The sequence below is a fragment of the Pseudogymnoascus verrucosus genome, assembly GCF_001662655.1.
Source record: "Pseudogymnoascus verrucosus strain UAMH 10579 unplaced genomic scaffold scaffold_12, whole genome shotgun sequence".
In the NCBI taxonomy this organism is placed as follows: domain Eukaryota; kingdom Fungi; phylum Ascomycota; class Leotiomycetes; order Thelebolales; family Thelebolaceae; genus Pseudogymnoascus; species Pseudogymnoascus verrucosus.
In genome coordinates this window covers 444,430-462,899 of record NW_017263663.1, presented here as the reverse complement: position 1 = coordinate 462,899, position 18,470 = coordinate 444,430, and the positions used below count along the sequence as shown (strand labels likewise).

The window sequence follows — 18,470 nt, the reverse complement described above, 5'->3', positions numbered from 1 at the left end:
TTGGGCTCTACGCATGTAAGGATTTAGGGTATTGATATGATTATGATTATGATGTTTACTTCTGTACGTATTAAAGTGTTACCCTGTATACAGTTCTTGCTTCCCTTTCTATCCATTATCAAAATTACGTGCCTTCTTCCCGCCCCTGTCACGAACCCCCCCAAGCCTCTAAGTCCATCTCAACTGTAAAATCGGTCTCCTCAAGCGTAATCACACGGTCCATCTCTAGAAATTGCTGTCCCTGCAGAAATTTCGACATCTCGGTCAAGGAATCTATTTCGTGTTCGTCGATGCTCTTGTTGTCGTCGGCGACAACAAGACTAATGCCATTTGGAATGGCTATGATGGAGTTTGAGTTGTCGCTGTGGCGCATCCTCTCGTTTAAGGCTGTGGTGTTGTGTAGGAGCGAAAGATTGGAGGCAGATGCCCGGGGTGCAGTGGAGAAGTACGCCGATACGGCGGGGTATTGTGGAGAGGGGGAGAAGTTGTCGGTTGCATGTGGCTGGGATTGTAGTTGGCTTTGAAATTGTAGTTGGTCCTGAAAGGGGAGACTAGTGGATTGGGCTTTTAGCGCGGCAGAACCGGGGGACATGGCATGCATATCAGAGGAGGTATAAAATGTCTGGTTTGCGTAATAGGAGGATTGAGGCTGAGTTTGGGATTGGGGATTCTGAGTCCGCTGTGCGGAGTCTGGTTGTGCTTGCGACTGTACGCTGTTGTTCTGTCTCTGAAAGCGGTATTTTGGCGCCAAACCCTCAGCCAATGATGGCGAGGGCACAGAGGAGCCCGGCGAGCTCTGCAGCACCATGGGAGGCAAGAGCTTGCTGAGATTAGCATCCATACGGAAGTCGGGAGAGTCGGTACACTGTCGATGGAGGGTTTGCAGGTAGAGGACGTATTGGCCGGCCATGTCGACCTCAGGGTAAATGCCGCGCCAGCGCGCGGACATATTTTCGATGCTAGCAAGGAGGCCGAAGAATTCGGGGTGGAGGGCGGTTTGATAGTATTGCCAATGAACTTGCAGAGTTAGTATGCAGCGGTGAAGTCACGTAATGGGGGGAATTTACCCAAGAGAACTCGGGCGGCGACAAAGGCACAGAGTGCGAATTGGCTGCTTACGACCCCAATGTCTGTATACTTGAGATACTTTTCGCTAATGGATGCTGTCTCTATTGCCGCAGACTCGCATGTTCCTGCACTACATGAGCTCGGAAGCCGGATCAGCTCTGCCCATTCTAGGGGAGGATATGCGATGTGTTGGTGGAGGAGAATCATCGAAGTATTATGTGTGATGTGCGCAAGAGTGAGATTGGGGTCCATGTTAATGAACGCCTTGTCACGGGAGATATTCGAGTCCTTCCATTTCTGAGGAAGAAACATTTTCCAGCTATTAACTGATAAGCATCTTTCTGTAATTCACGCGGAGTGTAAGGGGCATACTGCACGAGCCGGAGATCGAGCTCTTTGAACCGTGTTAGCCAGCTTCCAGCCTCTTGTCGATTTCGAAAGTCGACTTTTTGTTGTAGGAAGAATGTTGTAACCTGACTCAAAGATTCTGTTGCTTCGATGTGCTTAAAACATGTATTAGCTATAGTCTAGAGTTTGAAGTTGATCTAATAGCCACCGAGAGGCAAATTAATCGATTTGTCAAGCTCTTGTCCATGAAGGGAATCTCAAGTTCCTAGAATACACATACATAGGCGAATGCCCCCAACTTCGATCTATCCACAGGACCAAAGTCGGAAATTCCATTGGGGCTTCTGTGATCAACTGGATGATCCGGACTGGAATAATGTACTGGCATGTATGCAATGGAATTTCCAATCGTCGCAGCCGATTTATTCCATATTCCGAAGAATGGAGTCACTACCGCTTCCTCTCTGTGTTGCCATAGCCCACCATCGCAGGGCAATCTCCGGCGAACATCATCAGACGTGAAACTCGTATTCCAGCTATATTCTAGTTAACGTTTAGATTTCGAAACGATATGAAATCAATATACCCTGTCGTAATGGAGCAATATCTAATTCATCAAGTAAGCTTCTACGTAAATTCTTTATTGTCAGATGCTCACCTGTCTAGGAGGAAGACATTCCAAAAAATTCTTCTCCTATTCTCGGACTCGGTCCAATCCAAAGGCTTGTCAAGTAATACAAGTGGTGTCAAAAGAGAATAGTGCAGCGTCTCGTCGGCTTCAACAGTCAGCTGTAGGTACTCTACTATTCTTGTTAATGACCCTATGATAGGCCAAGCCCGGGAGATATTCCCTGAACCAATCTATATGTTGTTTAGTTACTATTCAACTATGCAAACTTGAATACATACGTCATGAAAAGCCACAATAATCAGAGCTTGAATGTTGTGAAGTGACATGCGGTCTGTGGCAATAAGCATCACGACGTTCCGAGACATCTGGACCTGACTAGCGATTTCAGATTGCTCCATATTTGTGTCTGCTTCCTTGAGATACTTCATTGTTGCAAATACCATAGCATGTAATATTATCTCAAGATCAGGACGCCTCGCTGCGTCATTGAATTGTTCCCTAAACCGGTCCAGATGAATGAAGGGTATCCAAGGATGAATGGTTGAGTAAAAAACATCAACAACAAGATTCAGTACCCTGACTGAGGGCAATAAAGATGGGCGTATATCCTCTGCATTGTTCCAGTTTCTTTCTAATAAGTCACGTTCACATTGATTATGATCTCCCTTGCGTTTTTTTGAAGGCCGCGTACTTGAAGGAGTTTGATCTCCTCCGCCAAATACAAATTCGGTTTCTTGCAGGCAGTTTCGGTGGGAAGAACCATCAGAAACGTCTACACCAGACGTGAAGCCACTTCCAGGATTCTTGACATTGGCTTCTAACTCCTTTGCAAGCAATAAAGATGCATGGTAGACACAGCCAGGTTGATCACTAGGCACTAGGCCAACCTTTGGAATCCCCCCACCATCGAGAAGGAGTTTCTCTAAGAACTCTGTTCATGACAAGGTTAATCTGGCTTCATAACACAGCTAAAAGTAACATCAAAACCACGAACCTAGTCTTCGATTTAAGCTCTCAATCGCACCACTTTTGATGCCGGGTTTTTGCTTATTGTGATCATACCGACACGTACAACCTTCTCTGGGTTAGCCACGCGATTGTAGCAGCTAGAACAAGTGGAGGCTTCAGTACCTAGTCTCGCACATTGCGCGCACAATGGGCTGTCTCGTGAGCATTTCAGCTTCCGTTTTCGACACGACTGACACGCTGGGGTTCCCTTGTCGTCACCAAGAGACGTGTTGGACTCGGGTCTTTCGCGCCCATGATCATCTTGGGGTCGCTCCATGCCCAAGACAAATGGCGGCCTGCACAGGTGGGGCGTGGGAATGCAGAGGAGCGGAGAGAGGGATGGAGCAAGCTGGGACGAAAGTGAGGAAAGTGAGGAAAGTCCGGGGACCGGGCGATCTCTTAAGGTTTTTTTACTCCGCCTTAGCCCGCCGCAAGACGAGCGGGGATTGCGGGGATTGCGGGAATTTAGGCAGGATGACGGGATGACAAGAGAGCATGTACTACACAACCAGGCGGTGGTGTTGTTGAACTGCAACAATAGTTGCGAGTTCGAGACCTCTATTCTTCGCCTACACTACCCGTAATTATTCCTCTCTGCTCATTGCTGAGCTTGGCATCGCGGAGTCGCGGAGTCTTGGACGTACTTTGCTTTGACTTTGCCCGATGCCCGTTCCCCGCACCCGCGTTTCCTCTTTGGGTTTAAGCGTGGTTTCCTTACTCCACCCTGACTGCACCCCACGATTCTCCCTTTTCCAGCTTCAATCACGGCCTCAATTGACCCAATACTGCCGCATGTCATCTAACATGCTCCTCATGCCGCAAATGGCACACACCTCGTCTTTCTGGAGGTCCCTCCCTTTGTATATATGAACTAACGACCTCCCACCTAAGTCCTGCATCACCAACTCCGCTCTGAGATACTCGCCATTGTCTAGTTGAAACTCCACCCTGATCCATGCTCTATAGTACAATAGCAGCCTAGAAGCCACCGTAAGCCTATCATGACGAGTCAAGCTCAGGCTCCGGAGAATGAGGCGACCACTGTTGAACCACTTGTCATTGGGTCAACCGTCAATGCAGCGCCTGTGAGATCAGCCTGGACAGCTTGGATGTATGTCTTGGACTGGTATCCGAACCATTACTCGCGCGAGGAGAGAAAGATGCTCAAAAAACTGGACTTCTTCCTCCTCTCGTTCTGCTCTATCATGTGTAAGATCCAGACATATCCACGTCACGTCTATGAGATCTGGCTAACGCCAATGTAGTCTTCTTGAAATATCTGGATCAGTCCAATATCAATAATGCTTACGTTTCAGGGATGAAAGAGGACCTGCAACTGAATGGCAATCAGTGAGTCTTCTCGTATTAAACCAGTGTGCTTCTAAAAGCTAAGCCGTGCATAGATATTCTCTATTTAGCACTTTTTACAACGTTGGCTATCTTGTTTTCCAAATTCCTTCTATGCTAATTCTTTCCCGGCCTGGCTACGCACGCTGGTTTGTTCCGACTTGTGAAGTACTCTGGGGCATTCTCACCTTTGGCCAAAGCAGACTGAGTGGAGCCTCAACAATCTACGCGACAAGGTTTCTGCTCGGGGTTCTCGAGACTCCAGTTGCATCCGGTTCTCTATACATTCTCTCCTCTTGGTACCGTCCCGACGAACTTTTCAAGCGAGCTGGCGTTTGGTATGTTTCCAATAACATCGGAACCATGTTTGGAGGTTATCTTCAAGCTGCTGCATACACCAACCTCAACGGTGTCGCTGGAATGGCGGGATGGAGATGGCTATTTATCATCGATGGGGCTATAACCGTTCCCATTGCTCTTATGGGATACTTTATGTTCCCTGGCCTGCCTTCAAGTGGTAAGCCATACTGGTTGACTCCAGAACAACATGCAATCGCTAGGAAGAGAATGGAAGATGAGGGAGTCGAAGTGAGCAAGAAGTTCGAGAAAGCCACGGTTAAGGCTATGCTTAAACGAACATTAACTCACTGGCATTTTTACGTCGCAGTCCTTTGTTACACCTTGTTAGTACCATCGCATTTCTCCTTTGAGAAGGCCAAGCTAATTCGTCGCAGTTTCCTCTCCTCCCAGTATCCGAACGGACAAATGGCAATCTGGCTTAAAGCCCAGGCTAGAGCAGGTTACAGCTGGACTATCCCTCAAATCAACACCATCCCCACCGCCGTCTCGGCCGTATCAGTTATATCCTGCTTAATTGCAACATCGCTATGCATGCTCTACCCTCTGTGGGCCATAATGAGTGTTATTCAAGCTGTTACTATGTTTGGAATCGTCTGTTTGCTTGCTTGGTACATTCCCGACTGGCTGAAATGTAAGTTAGCCTCGCTTTGACAAATATGAGATTAACTTACAAATGCGTAGTCATTGCCTACTTTTGCACTGGCTTTACGGCTGCTGTTACGCCGATTCTTGTTCCGTGGGTCAACATCCTCATGAAAGATGATGCTCAAGCACGTGCTTTGACTAGTGGCGCCATGGTAACTACACATCGCGATCCTTTTTAAAAACAGTGATTGACCCTTTGAAGTTGACATTTGGCTGGGCCATTAATGCTTTTTACCCCATTGCTGTATTCCCCATCATCGAAGGTAACATTGTTCATCCCCATTCTCAAAATAACGAAGCTGATCAAGAACTTAGGTCCTCAATGGACGAAAGGATATGCGGTGGAAGTTGTTTTCGTCTTCATGGTCTGGTTCCTCTTTATGCTTGGGCAGTATCTCCAACGAAGGGAGATTCAGAAAGCAGAACTCACTCACCGGATGGATGACGAAGAGGCCAAGGCCGATATAGATGTGCAGGTAGAGACTGAACGATGATGGACATCTTGCAAGTTAGCCATAATAGTTAGTTTGTAAGCTAGGCAGCAATTTTATTTCTCATCTTATCAAGATATTTAGCCTATATGTGATTCCTGTTGATTAGCTTACCTTTGGGTCAACTTGCTGGACGTAACTCGCATAATGGAATCTAGCGAGACAGAATCCATCAAAAAACCAAACCCATTTATACTCCAGCAGAATCAGGCGAGACCTCTGTTACATATGTCTATTTCATAATATTGCTAGTGTCGAGTTTTCGCCGTCCTAGTTCAGAAAAGCGGAGAGTGGATCAAGCTAATTTGCCCCGTATTTTAAAAGTTTCCCGTCACCCCGCCAATTACCCCGCGCCCCGAACCTTCCAACGACACCCCTGATATATAAAGTATTACAATTCCCAATGGCCGCGGCCACCGCCAAAGAATCCCTCAAGACACCTCGGCGAGACCAACATTATGTGCGCTTGTCCATCTGTCGACAACCCTAACCTAATCATCCATCAATTCCACTCGCCCGCCGTCCCCACATAGCCCACGCACATTACAATGCCTCATCATACTGGCCTCACCGGCTTCACGGATAATCCCTTCGCCACGCGGGCTGACTGCATAGCGGCAACCCACGCGCTGCTCGCCCAGCTGAAGCCTTACACCTCCCCGCTTGGAGCGCGCGTTCGCCTCCATGCTGCTACAGGGACTCATTTCGATGAGGTCGCAGCGCAGGTCGAGGGGTTTGCCAGGCCACTGTGGGCGGTTGGTGCGTTGTTTGCTTCAGAAGCTTCCGATGCAAATAGCCCCTCCTCTACCGACCCGCGACTCCGCTCTTGGATCAACGGCCTTATTGCTGGGACAGATCCCGCGAATGCATCTGGTGTGGATGGGGAGTACTGGGGAGAGTTCCACGACACAGATCAGCGGATGGTAGAACTCGAAATCGTCGCATATGCGCTGTTATCCGCGCCGGCCGTATTCACACCACCGTTACCTTTAGATCCACTGAACCCCTCTGCAGCAGATGAGGAGAACTTGCGTGCACGGAGGAACCTGATCACTTACATGCGCTCGATCAATGGGAAAGCGATGCCAGTGAACAACTGGCGATTCTTTCGGATTCTAACAAACCTAGCGCTCGTGAAGGTGCTACGCGTGCCGCTTGCAGAGGTGAAAGGGGCTATGGATGAGGATCATGCAGTTTTAGAAGGGTTTTATAGATCAGGAGGGTGGGCGAGTGATGGTATATGGAGTGGAGATGGGGATAGACAAGCGGATTATTATTCGGGGAGTTTCGCAATTCAGTTTTCACAGTTGCTGTATGTTAAATATGCGTCTGATATTGATCCAAAGAGGTGTGAGGTTTTCAGATCGAGGGCAGGGGAGTTTGCTAGTGGGTTTTGGAGGTATTTTGATGTGAATGGTATGTCCGAGACTCTTATTAGGTTTTCTCGTTGGTCGTTATACGCTGCTTCTCGTTCTTTCTAGAATATTGACAGCCTAACATGATTACAGGTGCTGCTATACCATTCGGCCGAAGCCTCACCTACCGCTTTAGCTTCGCAGCCTTTTGGAGCGCCCTTGCCCTTCTGGACATTTCTCTTCCCGCTCCTCTCTCACCGGGGGTTGTTAAAGGGCTTCTTCTGCGCCATTTGCGCTGGTGGGCTAAACAGCCTGATATTTTCAACATCGATGGGACCCTGAATATTGGCTACTGTTATCCGAACATGTATATGAGCGAAGATTACAATTCGCCTCAGTCGCCATACTGGTGCTTTAAATCCTTCTGCGCCATCGCATTGCCTAAAGACCACAACTTCTGGACCTGCGAAGAACTACCCCATCCATTGGCAGAAAGTGTCATGCCAACACTGCTCTCCTTCTCTGAAGAACCCAAGCAACAGCACGTGTCCATTCTAGCACTCGACGCTCCGAAGCACATTCTGATCTCCTCACGCAACCACCACTTCCTCCTCTCATCTGGCCAATTTGCCTCGTGGCCCATGAAGGCCACAGAGGCCAAATACGGCAAGTTTGCCTACTCCTCCGCCTTTGGCTTCAGTGTTCCTACCGGTCCGCTTCTCGAGCAGCTCGCACCAGACAGCACTCTAGCTATTAGTGAGGACCACGGCGATTCCTGGCGAGTTCGCTGGAAGAGCGCCGAGACCATCATTGGCGCTGCGAACGTGCATTTCGCAAACGGTCACTCAACCACCGTATCGACACTCGTCAATTGCTGGTCTCCGAGCAAGATGTCGGGCCTTGCTGTTGAGACGACTCTCATCCCACCGAGTGACAGGTGGCCGGACTGGCATATCAGAATCCACCGCATCACACGCGCAGCTGTGCGTGCTGGCAGTGGAGCAGCTCACACGGTCCTCACTGCAGAAGGCGGCTTTGCCATCGCTGGCCGCCGGAAACGAGACGCTGGCACTTTGCCGAAGCTCTTTCCTGAGGATTTGCGAGACATTAGAGACTCCGCAATGGAGGAGGGAGTACTTGAAGATGGAGCGGCGGCGCTGATTGTTTCTTATGCAGGCGCGAGTGGAATTGCGCATCTGCGTCCGTCATCGTCAGCGAGAGGGACGGTGTTGAAGCCGGACGCGAACACAAATCTGATCACGCAGAGGACGCTGATCCCGACTGTCAGGCACGAGTTGAAGTTTGATGCTGGGGCTGAGGGAGGTGAAGAAGTGGCAGTGCTTATAGTGGGAGTTTTTGCAGTTGACACAAAAGGTGTAGAGGATTTGGGCGATATGTGGAGGAGGTGGAATGATAAGCCGATGGTGATGTTCAAGGGTGAGGGCCGAGAGGTAGCTGAAGAATGCATTGTTCTTGAGTAAGAGTCGGAGAGTTTGAATTTTGATATCTTGTAGACGTTATACGTAGCAGGGTTAGAAAATCGATTATAATCATGATTATCAAGCGATAATGATTATTTACTATAACGTATTTCACAAGCGAGTTGCGCACACAAGCCAGTTGCGCACACAAGCGAGTTGCGCACGGCAACAATAAAAACGCGTCTACTCACTAACAGTTCAATATGCCACCCCTACATCAAGCCATAACCTCTGATAAAGAGGATAGACTTTGTCAAGCTATTTAAGTACTTAAACAACATCAGATTAAGAGTGTCCGAGCTGCTGCAATATGGTATGATATATTAGCAAAAACTATTGCTAACAGAATGAACGGAATGACTTCCTAAAGTGACTCTACCCTAAAATCGCAAAAGTTGACTTTGTACAAAGAGTCAGCTCTCGTTTAGTACATCTAATCGTCGTCGTGAGCTTCGCTTAAGGTAGGTTATAAGCGAAGCTTAAGGTAGGAGTAAGCAAAGTGCGCCACCTTAAGTAAGAGTAAGTAAAAGTGTGCTACCTTACTACTTACATTTGTTTACTTAGTAGTAGATTTTTTCTTCTTCCGTTTGTAGATCTCCTATCTCCTCCAGAAGCTAACGTCTTTGCCATGAGACGGCCGACTTCTGTTAAAGACTGCGTCGCCTAGTCTTGCAACACGCTTGTCAACAATGGCCTGAAGCCCAGGACGATACCCTCGCAGCCCCCCGGCTCATGAGATTCGAACTGAGTGATGTAGACGCTCGTCAACTCGTAGCCCGCAGGCGCGGCGCTTCCCCCTTTGTCGGCATGCCTCGAATCACCACACTTCAAAAATCTGTCCTTGTTCGTCACGAACTTGAGACACCCGAGCTTGTGGCCGTACTTTGTTTCAACCGATTTGACGTATTCGTCACGTTCGAGGTCGAGTTGATAAGGCTTGCCCCCACACGACTTCCCATAGGAATGCCCCCACGTGTTATCATACTTCATGCACGTGCATTCTATGTCGGCGCCACCTATTACGTACACGGATGTGATCCGTGAACTGCATATGGAGGGCTTAGGCGGGGTCGACTCGTTCCAGCCAACGGTAGTGCAGCGACCGAATGGGCCGTAGAAGATCTCGCGACTCAGGAACATCATGCCACGCTCTGTGACCTTTTCGCCAGCCAGGAAGGGCCAAAGTGCGGCATAGTTGAGAACGGTCATAGCCATCCTCGAGTCATAGTCGGCGTAGGCTCTGAGCCTTGCGCCCGCCGTGATGCCTCTGTTTTCGGGCTCGTTTATGTGCGGCTTGTAAGGCACCACTTTCTTACGCCCCTCCTCGTAATACTTCCACACGTAGGAAACGTAGTCAGAAGGCCCATGCGTCACCTTGGCTTCAATATCACGGATAATTTCATCAATATTCGTTTTAGGCCCAAAACGATCGGAATAAGCCTCGTGCCATGTATCAAGTACCTTCGCCGGCACGCCCCACTCCGTGCCTTTCTTGATGGCATCCTGTAAGGCATACCTCTCGTCCGACAGGCTTTGGCGATCGAACTTGGCGACTGTTCCAGGCGAGGTCAATTTCTTAAATTCGTCCCGCATGCCGCTAATATTAGTCTCAGAATAGCCCCAGTCTTTGCCGTTTTTGATACCGTCGGCTAACAGCATGAGATGCATGGTGGCAGCAAGGGCGAACAAGGGGAGCGTCATCACCTCGTAGTCTTTGGCCTGAAACTCTGGAATCGAGCCTCTGATCACGAACAGGAATGCAATGTGAGAAGTTTTGACAGTATTGGCCGCTTTCCTTTTCTCATTTTCATTCTTTGCTTCATCGTATTCTTTGCAGACTTTGCTGAAGGCATTCATGTTGATCTGGAAGCCTTCGATCTTCGCCTTCATTATCTTAAAATGATAGTCTGAGATCTTCGAGCCAATCAGTTCCTCGATGCGCTCGCGCAGCATATTCCAGAGCCTTTCCGGCTCAGATCCTGATGGAAGAAACGCCTGACCCGCAAGGGTTATGACTGAGCTCACGGTGCTTCCAATCTCGGGAATGAGTCCAGCCAACAACGCGAGAGTGCTAAGGGCATATTTGGCTATTTCGTCGGGGTCGTGGACGTTCAGCTTGGTAGCGCTATTCGCCGCCTCGATCAACTTGGAGATCAACTCCTTGGCAAACTTTTGATTAATCTTAACCATTTTGAACTGTTGGATTGGAAACACTAATCAAAGATCGGGACACGTATTGAGGAAGTTCTCAGAAAGAAATCTCACTTGGGTGAAATTCTATGGATTCCTTTGCCAATGTATTGATGCGTGATTAGCATGTTTGGTGTAAGAGATTGGGACGAAGAGGGTACTTATAGACCGACTCTTGCTACCATGAAAACTAGATGAAAGGTCAACTTGATATAAAACGTAGTTTTTAAACGTCATTGTATTGATTGCATTCATATACGTCACTACAATTACAATATTGTTACGATGATAAACCAAAGTTAACATCAGTAAAATGCTAGCAGTTGACGCTACCTTTGAGCTATGATGGCCGCGCCAATGGTCTCACTAATGTTGATGTCCACATATATAGACACCGACGCTGATTACGATTACTTCCCTCCACACCACACTATTGCCCGTTTGCAGCGGTAATTCGGTACAATCGTGACGATCAGAGTTCCCTTTTGAGCAACTTGCTAAACTCATAGAAGTTAGAAGTTCGGACATGTTGGCAAGATTGATGACCTCGCAATCATGCCAAATGGAGCCACATTCATTCCTGGCTTCAGTCGCACATACAGTACAGCATCCCGGGTTTTATCTCGTGGAATGACATTCAATTGCCGCGGAGGCAAGGTTCTTGCATCGTAAGGAATAAGCCGTCTAAGAGACGTCTTGTCGTTGGTGTCTTAATGTCACGTGCAACACCCCAGAACTAGCGATCGACGGATCGATGGTTGATGGATCCATCGATCCATCGATCAGAACCTGCAAGATCTGGCTACTGTAGCAAATCAGTTGGTGGATCTAATGTAAGTTATGGACCCCTAGTGTTTTACTTTGCGTCAGTTTAAAAGCTTGAGACCCACACTTTCGGTGTAGTTAACATTGTATTATTTTTGCGTCATCTATACCCTCATATTTTCAGGAAGTTCCTTTCATTGAAACTTCTGTTTCGTCTTAACAAGAGCGATGCAAAGCTCTGTGATGCGCCTGTGGTGAGATTAAAGTTTGCAGGTGGGGCGATCGACATATCGACTAATTGACGGCAAACTAGACAATGGCTTATTCCGAGCCCCATACCTTACTAACTAACCCTTGTCCCATCTATCTAGTGAGCTGGCCAAAAGGCTGGCTAAGGCAACGCATTATTAATGCATTATTGATGCGTGCATAGACAATTTCTCGGGAATTTCACAGGTTCCAGTTGAGTAGCTGTTGGAAATTGCCCTTCGGCAATCCAGCTTTCGCTTATCCTGCTAATGGCTAGTCGCTTTTACCAAGCGGTATCGAATGTGTAACTCGGTTACACATTGCGGCTCTGCAGGTAAATACATCTCGGTTTATATGTCTATGAAAATTGAGCTAAAATAATCAACAAACCTTAATAATTAGCAATGAGGGACTCTAGCTAGACAGTTAAATTGATTAGCATGCAGAAATCCTACTATGTAGGCTATAACCTTCTAGCGCCTCCTAGGCAATTAATAAGGTAGGACTCCTATTATTAGCTAAATTTATAAGGATGCCTCCTTACTTAGGTCAGTTACAGTCCTTATGTGCTGCCCCTAAGACTTAGGGCAGTTATAGTTTAATCGTAACTACGAGCCTTAGGCACATAGCATAAGGAAGCCTTAGGTAAATAGGGGGTTAGTTAAGTTAGAGGGGTTTTAGGTATTTAAGGGTAGAGCTATAGAAGGTTACATCTTCATCTTTTTTATATCCTTTATAGTAGACCTATAGGATTATACTAACTCCTATTTAACTTATACTCCTATATATAACTTCTTATAATATAGTGCCCTATGTCGTTATAATAGTAGTAGTAGGCTAGCTCTAAGAGCTTAACCTAATAATTCTTTAGTACTAAGTAAAAGACTTAAAGAAACAAGTAAGCTAAAGCTAGGCCTACCTTTAGTATAAGGGTAAGCTTATAGCTACTAAAGCTTATAAGCTTTAGACCTAGAAAGCTAAGCTTAAGGCCTAGAAGCTTATAGCAAAAGAAGCTTAGAAGAAGTACTAGGCTAGAATTAAGGGCTAGAGAGAAGAGTACCTCTACTTTATAGTATCTTATAATACTATGTCTTAAACTATAAGACTTATAAAGGTTTTATTATATAGTTTACTTAATAGAGGAGGTAGGGGATTAGATATAAAGGCTTTTATAAAACATGTTACTAGTATATAGTAAATACTATATTAAGTTAAGTATAAAGCTCCTATCTTAGAACTAATTATCTACTTATATAGTAGTGTTATACTAAAGGGATAGTTAGAATAGTAGACTCTCTTACTATTCCTACCATTCCTACTATTCTAAATCACGTGCTAAAGGGAATAGTTGGAATAGCAGACTCTCTTGCAATTCCTACTATTCCTACTATTCCTACTATTCCTAATCACACGTACCCCTTGTATGTAGAGGTGCCTTCCTTTGCGTAGGCACCTTAAGGCATATAGGTGTGTAGGGGTCAGCTGTAACACTAGATACCTATATACTATAGTTAGCTTAAAATGAAGGAGATTACCTAGAGATGACGATCTACTAGGTAGCCCGGAACCTATCGTACGGCTATGTGGGATTGCCGAGAATTAGGAGGTGGCATAGCACCAATTAGGGCTTATCCCCTCCGTAGATTAGACAATCGAATACATCCCATTACCGGCGCACATACGAAATCGCAACATCAACTTTCAAAACTTTGGCTCACGTGACTGATGTCGCTTTGCTCACAGCACTGCATCCAGACGACGTGTCCCCTAACAAACGAACTTCTTGTATTCTGCACCTTCACTTACTCTTCCTTTATGTATTGAATATCGCACAAATTAAGTTGTGTTTGCGTTAAGATGAACATTGGCTTTAGTGTAGGCGACTTTATTGCAGTTCTACAGTTTGCGAACAACACTAGGAAGCGGCTTCGTTTTCTTCGAGAGAACTCTTACTCATGCACTTTATACCCTTGATATCTGAGCAAAACAACCGGTCCATCAGGGTGCACCAAATGTCTCACCTTGGCTTTTGCGGCTCCCTAGAGGCAGCAAAGCTTGGACACGCTGCCTTGGCTGCTCCTTAGCTTAGGTCTCTGTGTGTCACGCATAGACAACTTCGGCTAGATCCCTATCGGGCGGCATAACTAATTGTTCCACCTTTCTAAAATAAGAGCATTTCCCCAACCCGTTCACAACAAAACCCAGGAAGCGGTGTATCTTAAGGTGGAACCAGATTTTGCGGGGAAAGCGGGGAATTTATTGGGAGATTTATGGGACGATACCTCATGGGGACAGCCTAGGACTCCTACCCCACATCAGCCGTGTGGACTAGCGAAAACTTCGGAACACCAGGCCGACGAGAACGTTTTGCATCATGTCTCTGCACACAGCTTTTCCAGTCTCCTCACAACGATGCTTGGCCTTCCCAGGTAGCCTCTTATTGTACTTGAATGTTAAGTGGTATAGGCATTCCATTCGCCCGGTTACTGGTGCACCCTAGCCGTGTTTATCAAGTCTAGCCTTTCAATATACTTCCCCACAGCGGGCTAATCTAGTGTACCCCTGAAGCGAGCGTACACTGTCCGTGCGATTCGCGTCCGAACTTACACAGTACCGTCTCAAGCAGGTGACGGGGGACGGAAGTCGCCAGCAGACCTCTGAACATATGAATCGAGGATGTAACCCATAATATTTATTTTCTTTCAACTTAAAGCGATTCTTCCAACCGCTAAAAAGTTACCACCTCCCATACTTAGTTTTTCAGGAAGCCATGGGTACCCAACGTGAAGCTGACTCACGCTCGATCGGTTCCGCTGAGCACATAGAAAGTTCCCCTAGGACCGCTGATATGATTGAGAGTATCCCTGGGACTCATATGATTGAACCCACCGGGTTACATCATGGACACAACAAAGCCAATCCTCATGGCACGACCTTGATTCCTCGCCCATCTGCTAACCCGGCCGATCCTTTGGTGAGAAATGCTATCATGCTTACTGGGCAATTTTACTCACAGCGACGTATAGAACTGGAGTAAAAACCGGAAGTTGATAGTCGTGCTCACACAAGGAGCCTACGTTCTCTTCAACATTCTGCCTATTCTCGCCACTGCCCCTCTCTATCCGGTCCTCACTGCTGAATGGCACAAGGGAATTCAAACTGTCACTATTGTGGTGCGGTGCCAACTGCCATATATTTTGAGGAGAAACGCTGATTGTCTCTAGACCGGAATCACTACTGCTACCTATGGAACCGCCAATTTCATCGTTGTTCCTTGTGCGAGCATTTTCGGACGTCGCCCAACATTGCTTGTCAGCAGCGTAATTTCCCTAGCTTCAAACATTTGGTTGGCACTTTCGAAGTCGTACGACTCATTTCTTGGTGCTCGAGTCCTAGCCGGCATTGGCTGTGCGGCCAACGAGAGCATAATGGCGATTGTCATTGCAGACGTTTTCTTTCTGCATGAGCGTGGCTCATGGATGGGGTTTTATTTGTAAGAAATTGTCTCAAATCATTGATAACATCCTGAGCTAACAAGAGCAGCTACTGTTACGTTGGGGGTGTACTGATCGGCCCTATCATTGCGGGAGCTTTCCAACAACACGTGAATTGGAGAATGTTCTTCTGGTTCTGCGCGATCATGCAAGGGGTGGCAATGCTTGCGCTATTCCTCTTTGCCCCAGAAACCCGAAGAAGTGGAGAATTCTTGTCAGATGCGGAAATAACGACCCCATCCACAGATTCCGAAGCTGTTGACCCTGGTTTCGAAAAGGGTGCGAGCCAGCAGCCTGCTGCCCAAGAGAGCATGACGACTGCTGATCCAAAATTTTGCCGCGGCCGTCCAAATCGGAGTCAACTTCTTCCATGGCAAAAGGTGGACCGCAAGGCCGTTAGAGAGCTTTGGCTGCACTTGATCACGCCCTTCATCATATTGTTCTACCCAATCACATTCTGGGCGACTATGACAGCAAATTTAGCCTCGAATACGCTACTATTCCTTATAATGTGTCAGTCGCAAGCTCTTGCCGCTCCCCCTTACCTTTGGTCCGCGCAAAGTGTGGGGTTCTCGAACTTTTCACCACTTATAGGTGCAGTGGTCGTTCTTGCTATTGGAGGAACATTGTCGGACTGGGTGGCAATGAAGGCCACAGTACGTAACAAAGGTATTAGAGAGCCGGAAATGAGGCTGCCGACTCTATTGCCTTTCTTAGCTGCGAACGTAATCGGCATGATTGTAAGTAAACTTGGGCCCCTCAACATTTAAGTCAAATATTTCATACTAATTCGCCATTTGTAGATGATTGGATTTGGCTTTCAGTATGGCTGGCGGTGGGAGGCTCCAGTTATTGTTGGTTATTCCCTTGTTGGTTTATCCTCATCAGTTATTCAAACGATTGTTATCACGGTAAGAAATGATCGCAAATATGGCCAAAGTTGTATCGCTAATGTATAATCTAGTACGCTGTAGACTGTTACAAGCCAATATCTGGAGCGATTATGAATCTAGCCACAGTACTCAAGAATATGTTTGCCCTCGGCATGTCATACTACATCAATAACTGGATCATATCAAGCGGCTATCTTCCGCCGATGTTTATGATGATGGGACTGACAGTCGGGTTTGGTCTAATTGGGGTAGTTGTTTTCATGAAATGGGGTAAGACTATGAGAACTTGGACGAGAAACAGCAAAGTGCACCAAATGTAACATTAGCACTCGAGACACCAGAGAAACCTCTTGTAAAGTTGCATGGCGTAATTAGGGAATGGTGAATTCGCAGATAAGAACTAACAGAGTAGGCTATGAATAATACATTTTTAAGTTGGCTAAAATGATTTCTCATTTCCTCTGTCGCTCAACTGTCAATCAAATAAACGTCGCATGGAATAATGTCGTACTAACCCCCTAATAATTTCTGTAATTCTTCATGATAATGAGTGACAAAAATTTATGTAAGAAACGTCTCTTTCTGTCAGCAATAATTATTCTAGCCACGCCCAATTGTCCAATGGTCAGCGAAGCTGCGACCAAGCATATCCCCATCATGACAGATCATAGTAAATCTTTCCTCCGCACGTAATCTGTGAGCCCTGACGACTGGAATGTCAGAGGTTCACGTTAAATCTCGAATGAACTGCTAAATTTGAGTTCTGAATTACTCCGCAGTTTGTGAGTCCGACCCATACATAAGACAAAATAGTCCGCCCGACATTGGCGGCTGAGTTCGCTCTGATGTTTCGCTCCGATAGCCAAGAGTCAACGCGTCGCATTACCGGGGTTAACGCAAACAGGAATGAAGTATTATTTTACAAGTACGACGTGTTTCAAATACATAGATGACTCGCACCATTGCTTATAAGGGAGCACACTCCATACCACTGTGGCTGTCTACTTCTTGCTTCTGCATCTTTCTCCACCTTGTCATACCATCAAGTACACCTCCTGGCAAGTTATATCATCCGACGGCACCAACAAGCCATAATTCATAAGAACCATGGCCGTTCACAAAACTCAACATGATCGAGTGCAGATCACCCGGCCAGCCTATGTTAGCTACGGTCATCCAAACTTGGATGAAGCATCAGCCTTCGCATTAGACTTTGGGTTCGTCGAGGTCAGTCGCACAGAAGGCCCTGACGAAACGCGCTTCTATCGGGGATATGGCGATCAACCTGTGGTTTATATCGTTACAAAGACCCCATCCCCTGTCTTCCTCGGTGTTACCTATGAGGTGGAGAGCGCTCTGGACCTAGACAGGGCGGAGCTCGTGCCAGGTGCCGCAAATAGAGAAATCTTGGCCAAACAACCGGGCGGCGGCGAACGCGTGAGAATCAACGGCCCTGATGGAATCCCTTTCTATGTCATATACGGACAAACCCTCGTGGAGCGTCAAGAGCCCTCGTTGCAGTTTGGGCCTCTGAATTACCCCGCAGAGAATGATAACAACTCGGTCCGCAAACCACGCCAGGGCAAGGGACAGCGCCCAGAGCTAGGCCCTGCACCCGTCCACAAACTCGGGCACTGTGGGTTCAGAGTCACGGACGTGGGCATGGCGGTGGACTTCTACACACATTACTTCAATCTTGTTCCGAGCGATACGCTTGCTAGCCAAGTAAGCCGGAGCAACAGTTCTTCGTCTTCCTCCATATCGACAAGGGCGAAAGTTATACCGATCATCACTCCTTCTTTATTACATCTATTCGTGAGGAGCCAAACGACAAACTCTATCCAGCCGGCGTGCACCATGCGGCCTTCGAAGTGCACGACTTCGATGTGCAACACGTCGCCCATGACTTTTTGAAAAATGCTGGGTACAAGCTGCAATGGGGTGTTGGGAGACATCTCCTTGGCAGCCAAATCTTTGACTACTGGTATGACAAGAGTGGATTTGTGCTCGAGCACTATTCCGACGGTGATGTAGTCAACAAGGATACGCCGTTCAGGGAATATACTATGTTTGACAATCTTTCAACTTGGGGCCCGCAGACGCCTCAAAATTAAAATATATTTAGCTAGCAGAATAGCAGACATT

At 47.1% G+C, this 18,470-nt stretch overlaps 6 protein-coding genes across 6 annotated transcripts; 4 read left to right on the top strand and 2 right to left on the bottom strand.

Annotated features, from left to right (window-relative positions):
- Positions 1-101: 101 nt before the first annotated feature.
- VE01_03187 (uncharacterized protein) lies at positions 102-3,648 on the bottom strand. The gene is made up of 9 exons (XM_018272685.2): positions 3,179-3,648; positions 3,042-3,122; positions 2,326-2,978; positions 2,075-2,277; positions 2,003-2,023; positions 1,697-1,952; positions 1,441-1,571; positions 1,068-1,387; positions 102-1,017 (listed from the first exon to the last, which is right to left on the bottom strand). Exons 1-9 carry the CDS (start codon positions 3,330-3,332, stop codon positions 149-151), a joined length of 2,688 nt encoding a protein of 895 aa, XP_018132145.2. The 5' UTR covers positions 3,333-3,648; the 3' UTR covers positions 102-148.
- Positions 3,649-3,823: 175 nt separating this feature from the next.
- On the top strand, positions 3,824-5,964 carry VE01_03186 (uncharacterized protein). The gene is made up of 7 exons (XM_018272684.2): positions 3,824-4,264; positions 4,321-4,405; positions 4,459-5,085; positions 5,137-5,393; positions 5,444-5,559; positions 5,610-5,670; positions 5,723-5,964. The coding sequence occupies exons 1-7, from the start codon at positions 4,057-4,059 to the stop codon at positions 5,899-5,901; spliced, it is 1,533 nt and encodes a 510-aa protein (XP_018132127.1). The 5' UTR covers positions 3,824-4,056; the 3' UTR covers positions 5,902-5,964.
- A 312-nt stretch (positions 5,965-6,276) lies between these two features.
- On the top strand, positions 6,277-8,787 carry VE01_03185 (uncharacterized protein). The gene is made up of 2 exons (XM_018272683.2): positions 6,277-7,314; positions 7,407-8,787. Exons 1-2 carry the CDS (start codon positions 6,447-6,449, stop codon positions 8,732-8,734), a joined length of 2,196 nt encoding a protein of 731 aa, XP_018132143.1. The 5' UTR covers positions 6,277-6,446; the 3' UTR covers positions 8,735-8,787.
- Positions 8,788-9,397: 610 nt separating this feature from the next.
- VE01_03184 (uncharacterized protein) lies at positions 9,398-10,924 on the bottom strand (the record flags this gene model as incomplete). The annotated part of the gene is made up of 1 exon (XM_018272682.1): positions 9,398-10,924. The coding sequence occupies one exon, from the start codon at positions 10,922-10,924 to the stop codon at positions 9,398-9,400; it is 1,527 nt and encodes a 508-aa protein (XP_018132144.1).
- Positions 10,925-14,311: 3,387 nt separating this feature from the next.
- On the top strand, positions 14,312-16,766 carry VE01_03183 (uncharacterized protein). Its single transcript, XM_018272681.2, has 6 exons — positions 14,312-14,912; positions 14,965-15,111; positions 15,163-15,431; positions 15,482-16,172; positions 16,236-16,343; positions 16,397-16,766. Exons 1-6 carry the CDS (start codon positions 14,709-14,711, stop codon positions 16,643-16,645), a joined length of 1,668 nt encoding a protein of 555 aa, XP_018132141.1. The 5' UTR covers positions 14,312-14,708; the 3' UTR covers positions 16,646-16,766.
- A 666-nt stretch (positions 16,767-17,432) lies between these two features.
- Positions 17,433-18,439, top strand: VE01_03182 (uncharacterized protein; the record flags this gene model as incomplete). The annotated part of the gene is made up of 2 exons (XM_018272680.1): positions 17,433-17,993; positions 18,047-18,439. The coding sequence occupies 2 exons, from the start codon at positions 17,433-17,435 to the stop codon at positions 18,437-18,439; spliced, it is 954 nt and encodes a 317-aa protein (XP_018132142.1).
- Positions 18,440-18,470: the final 31 nt, after the last annotated feature.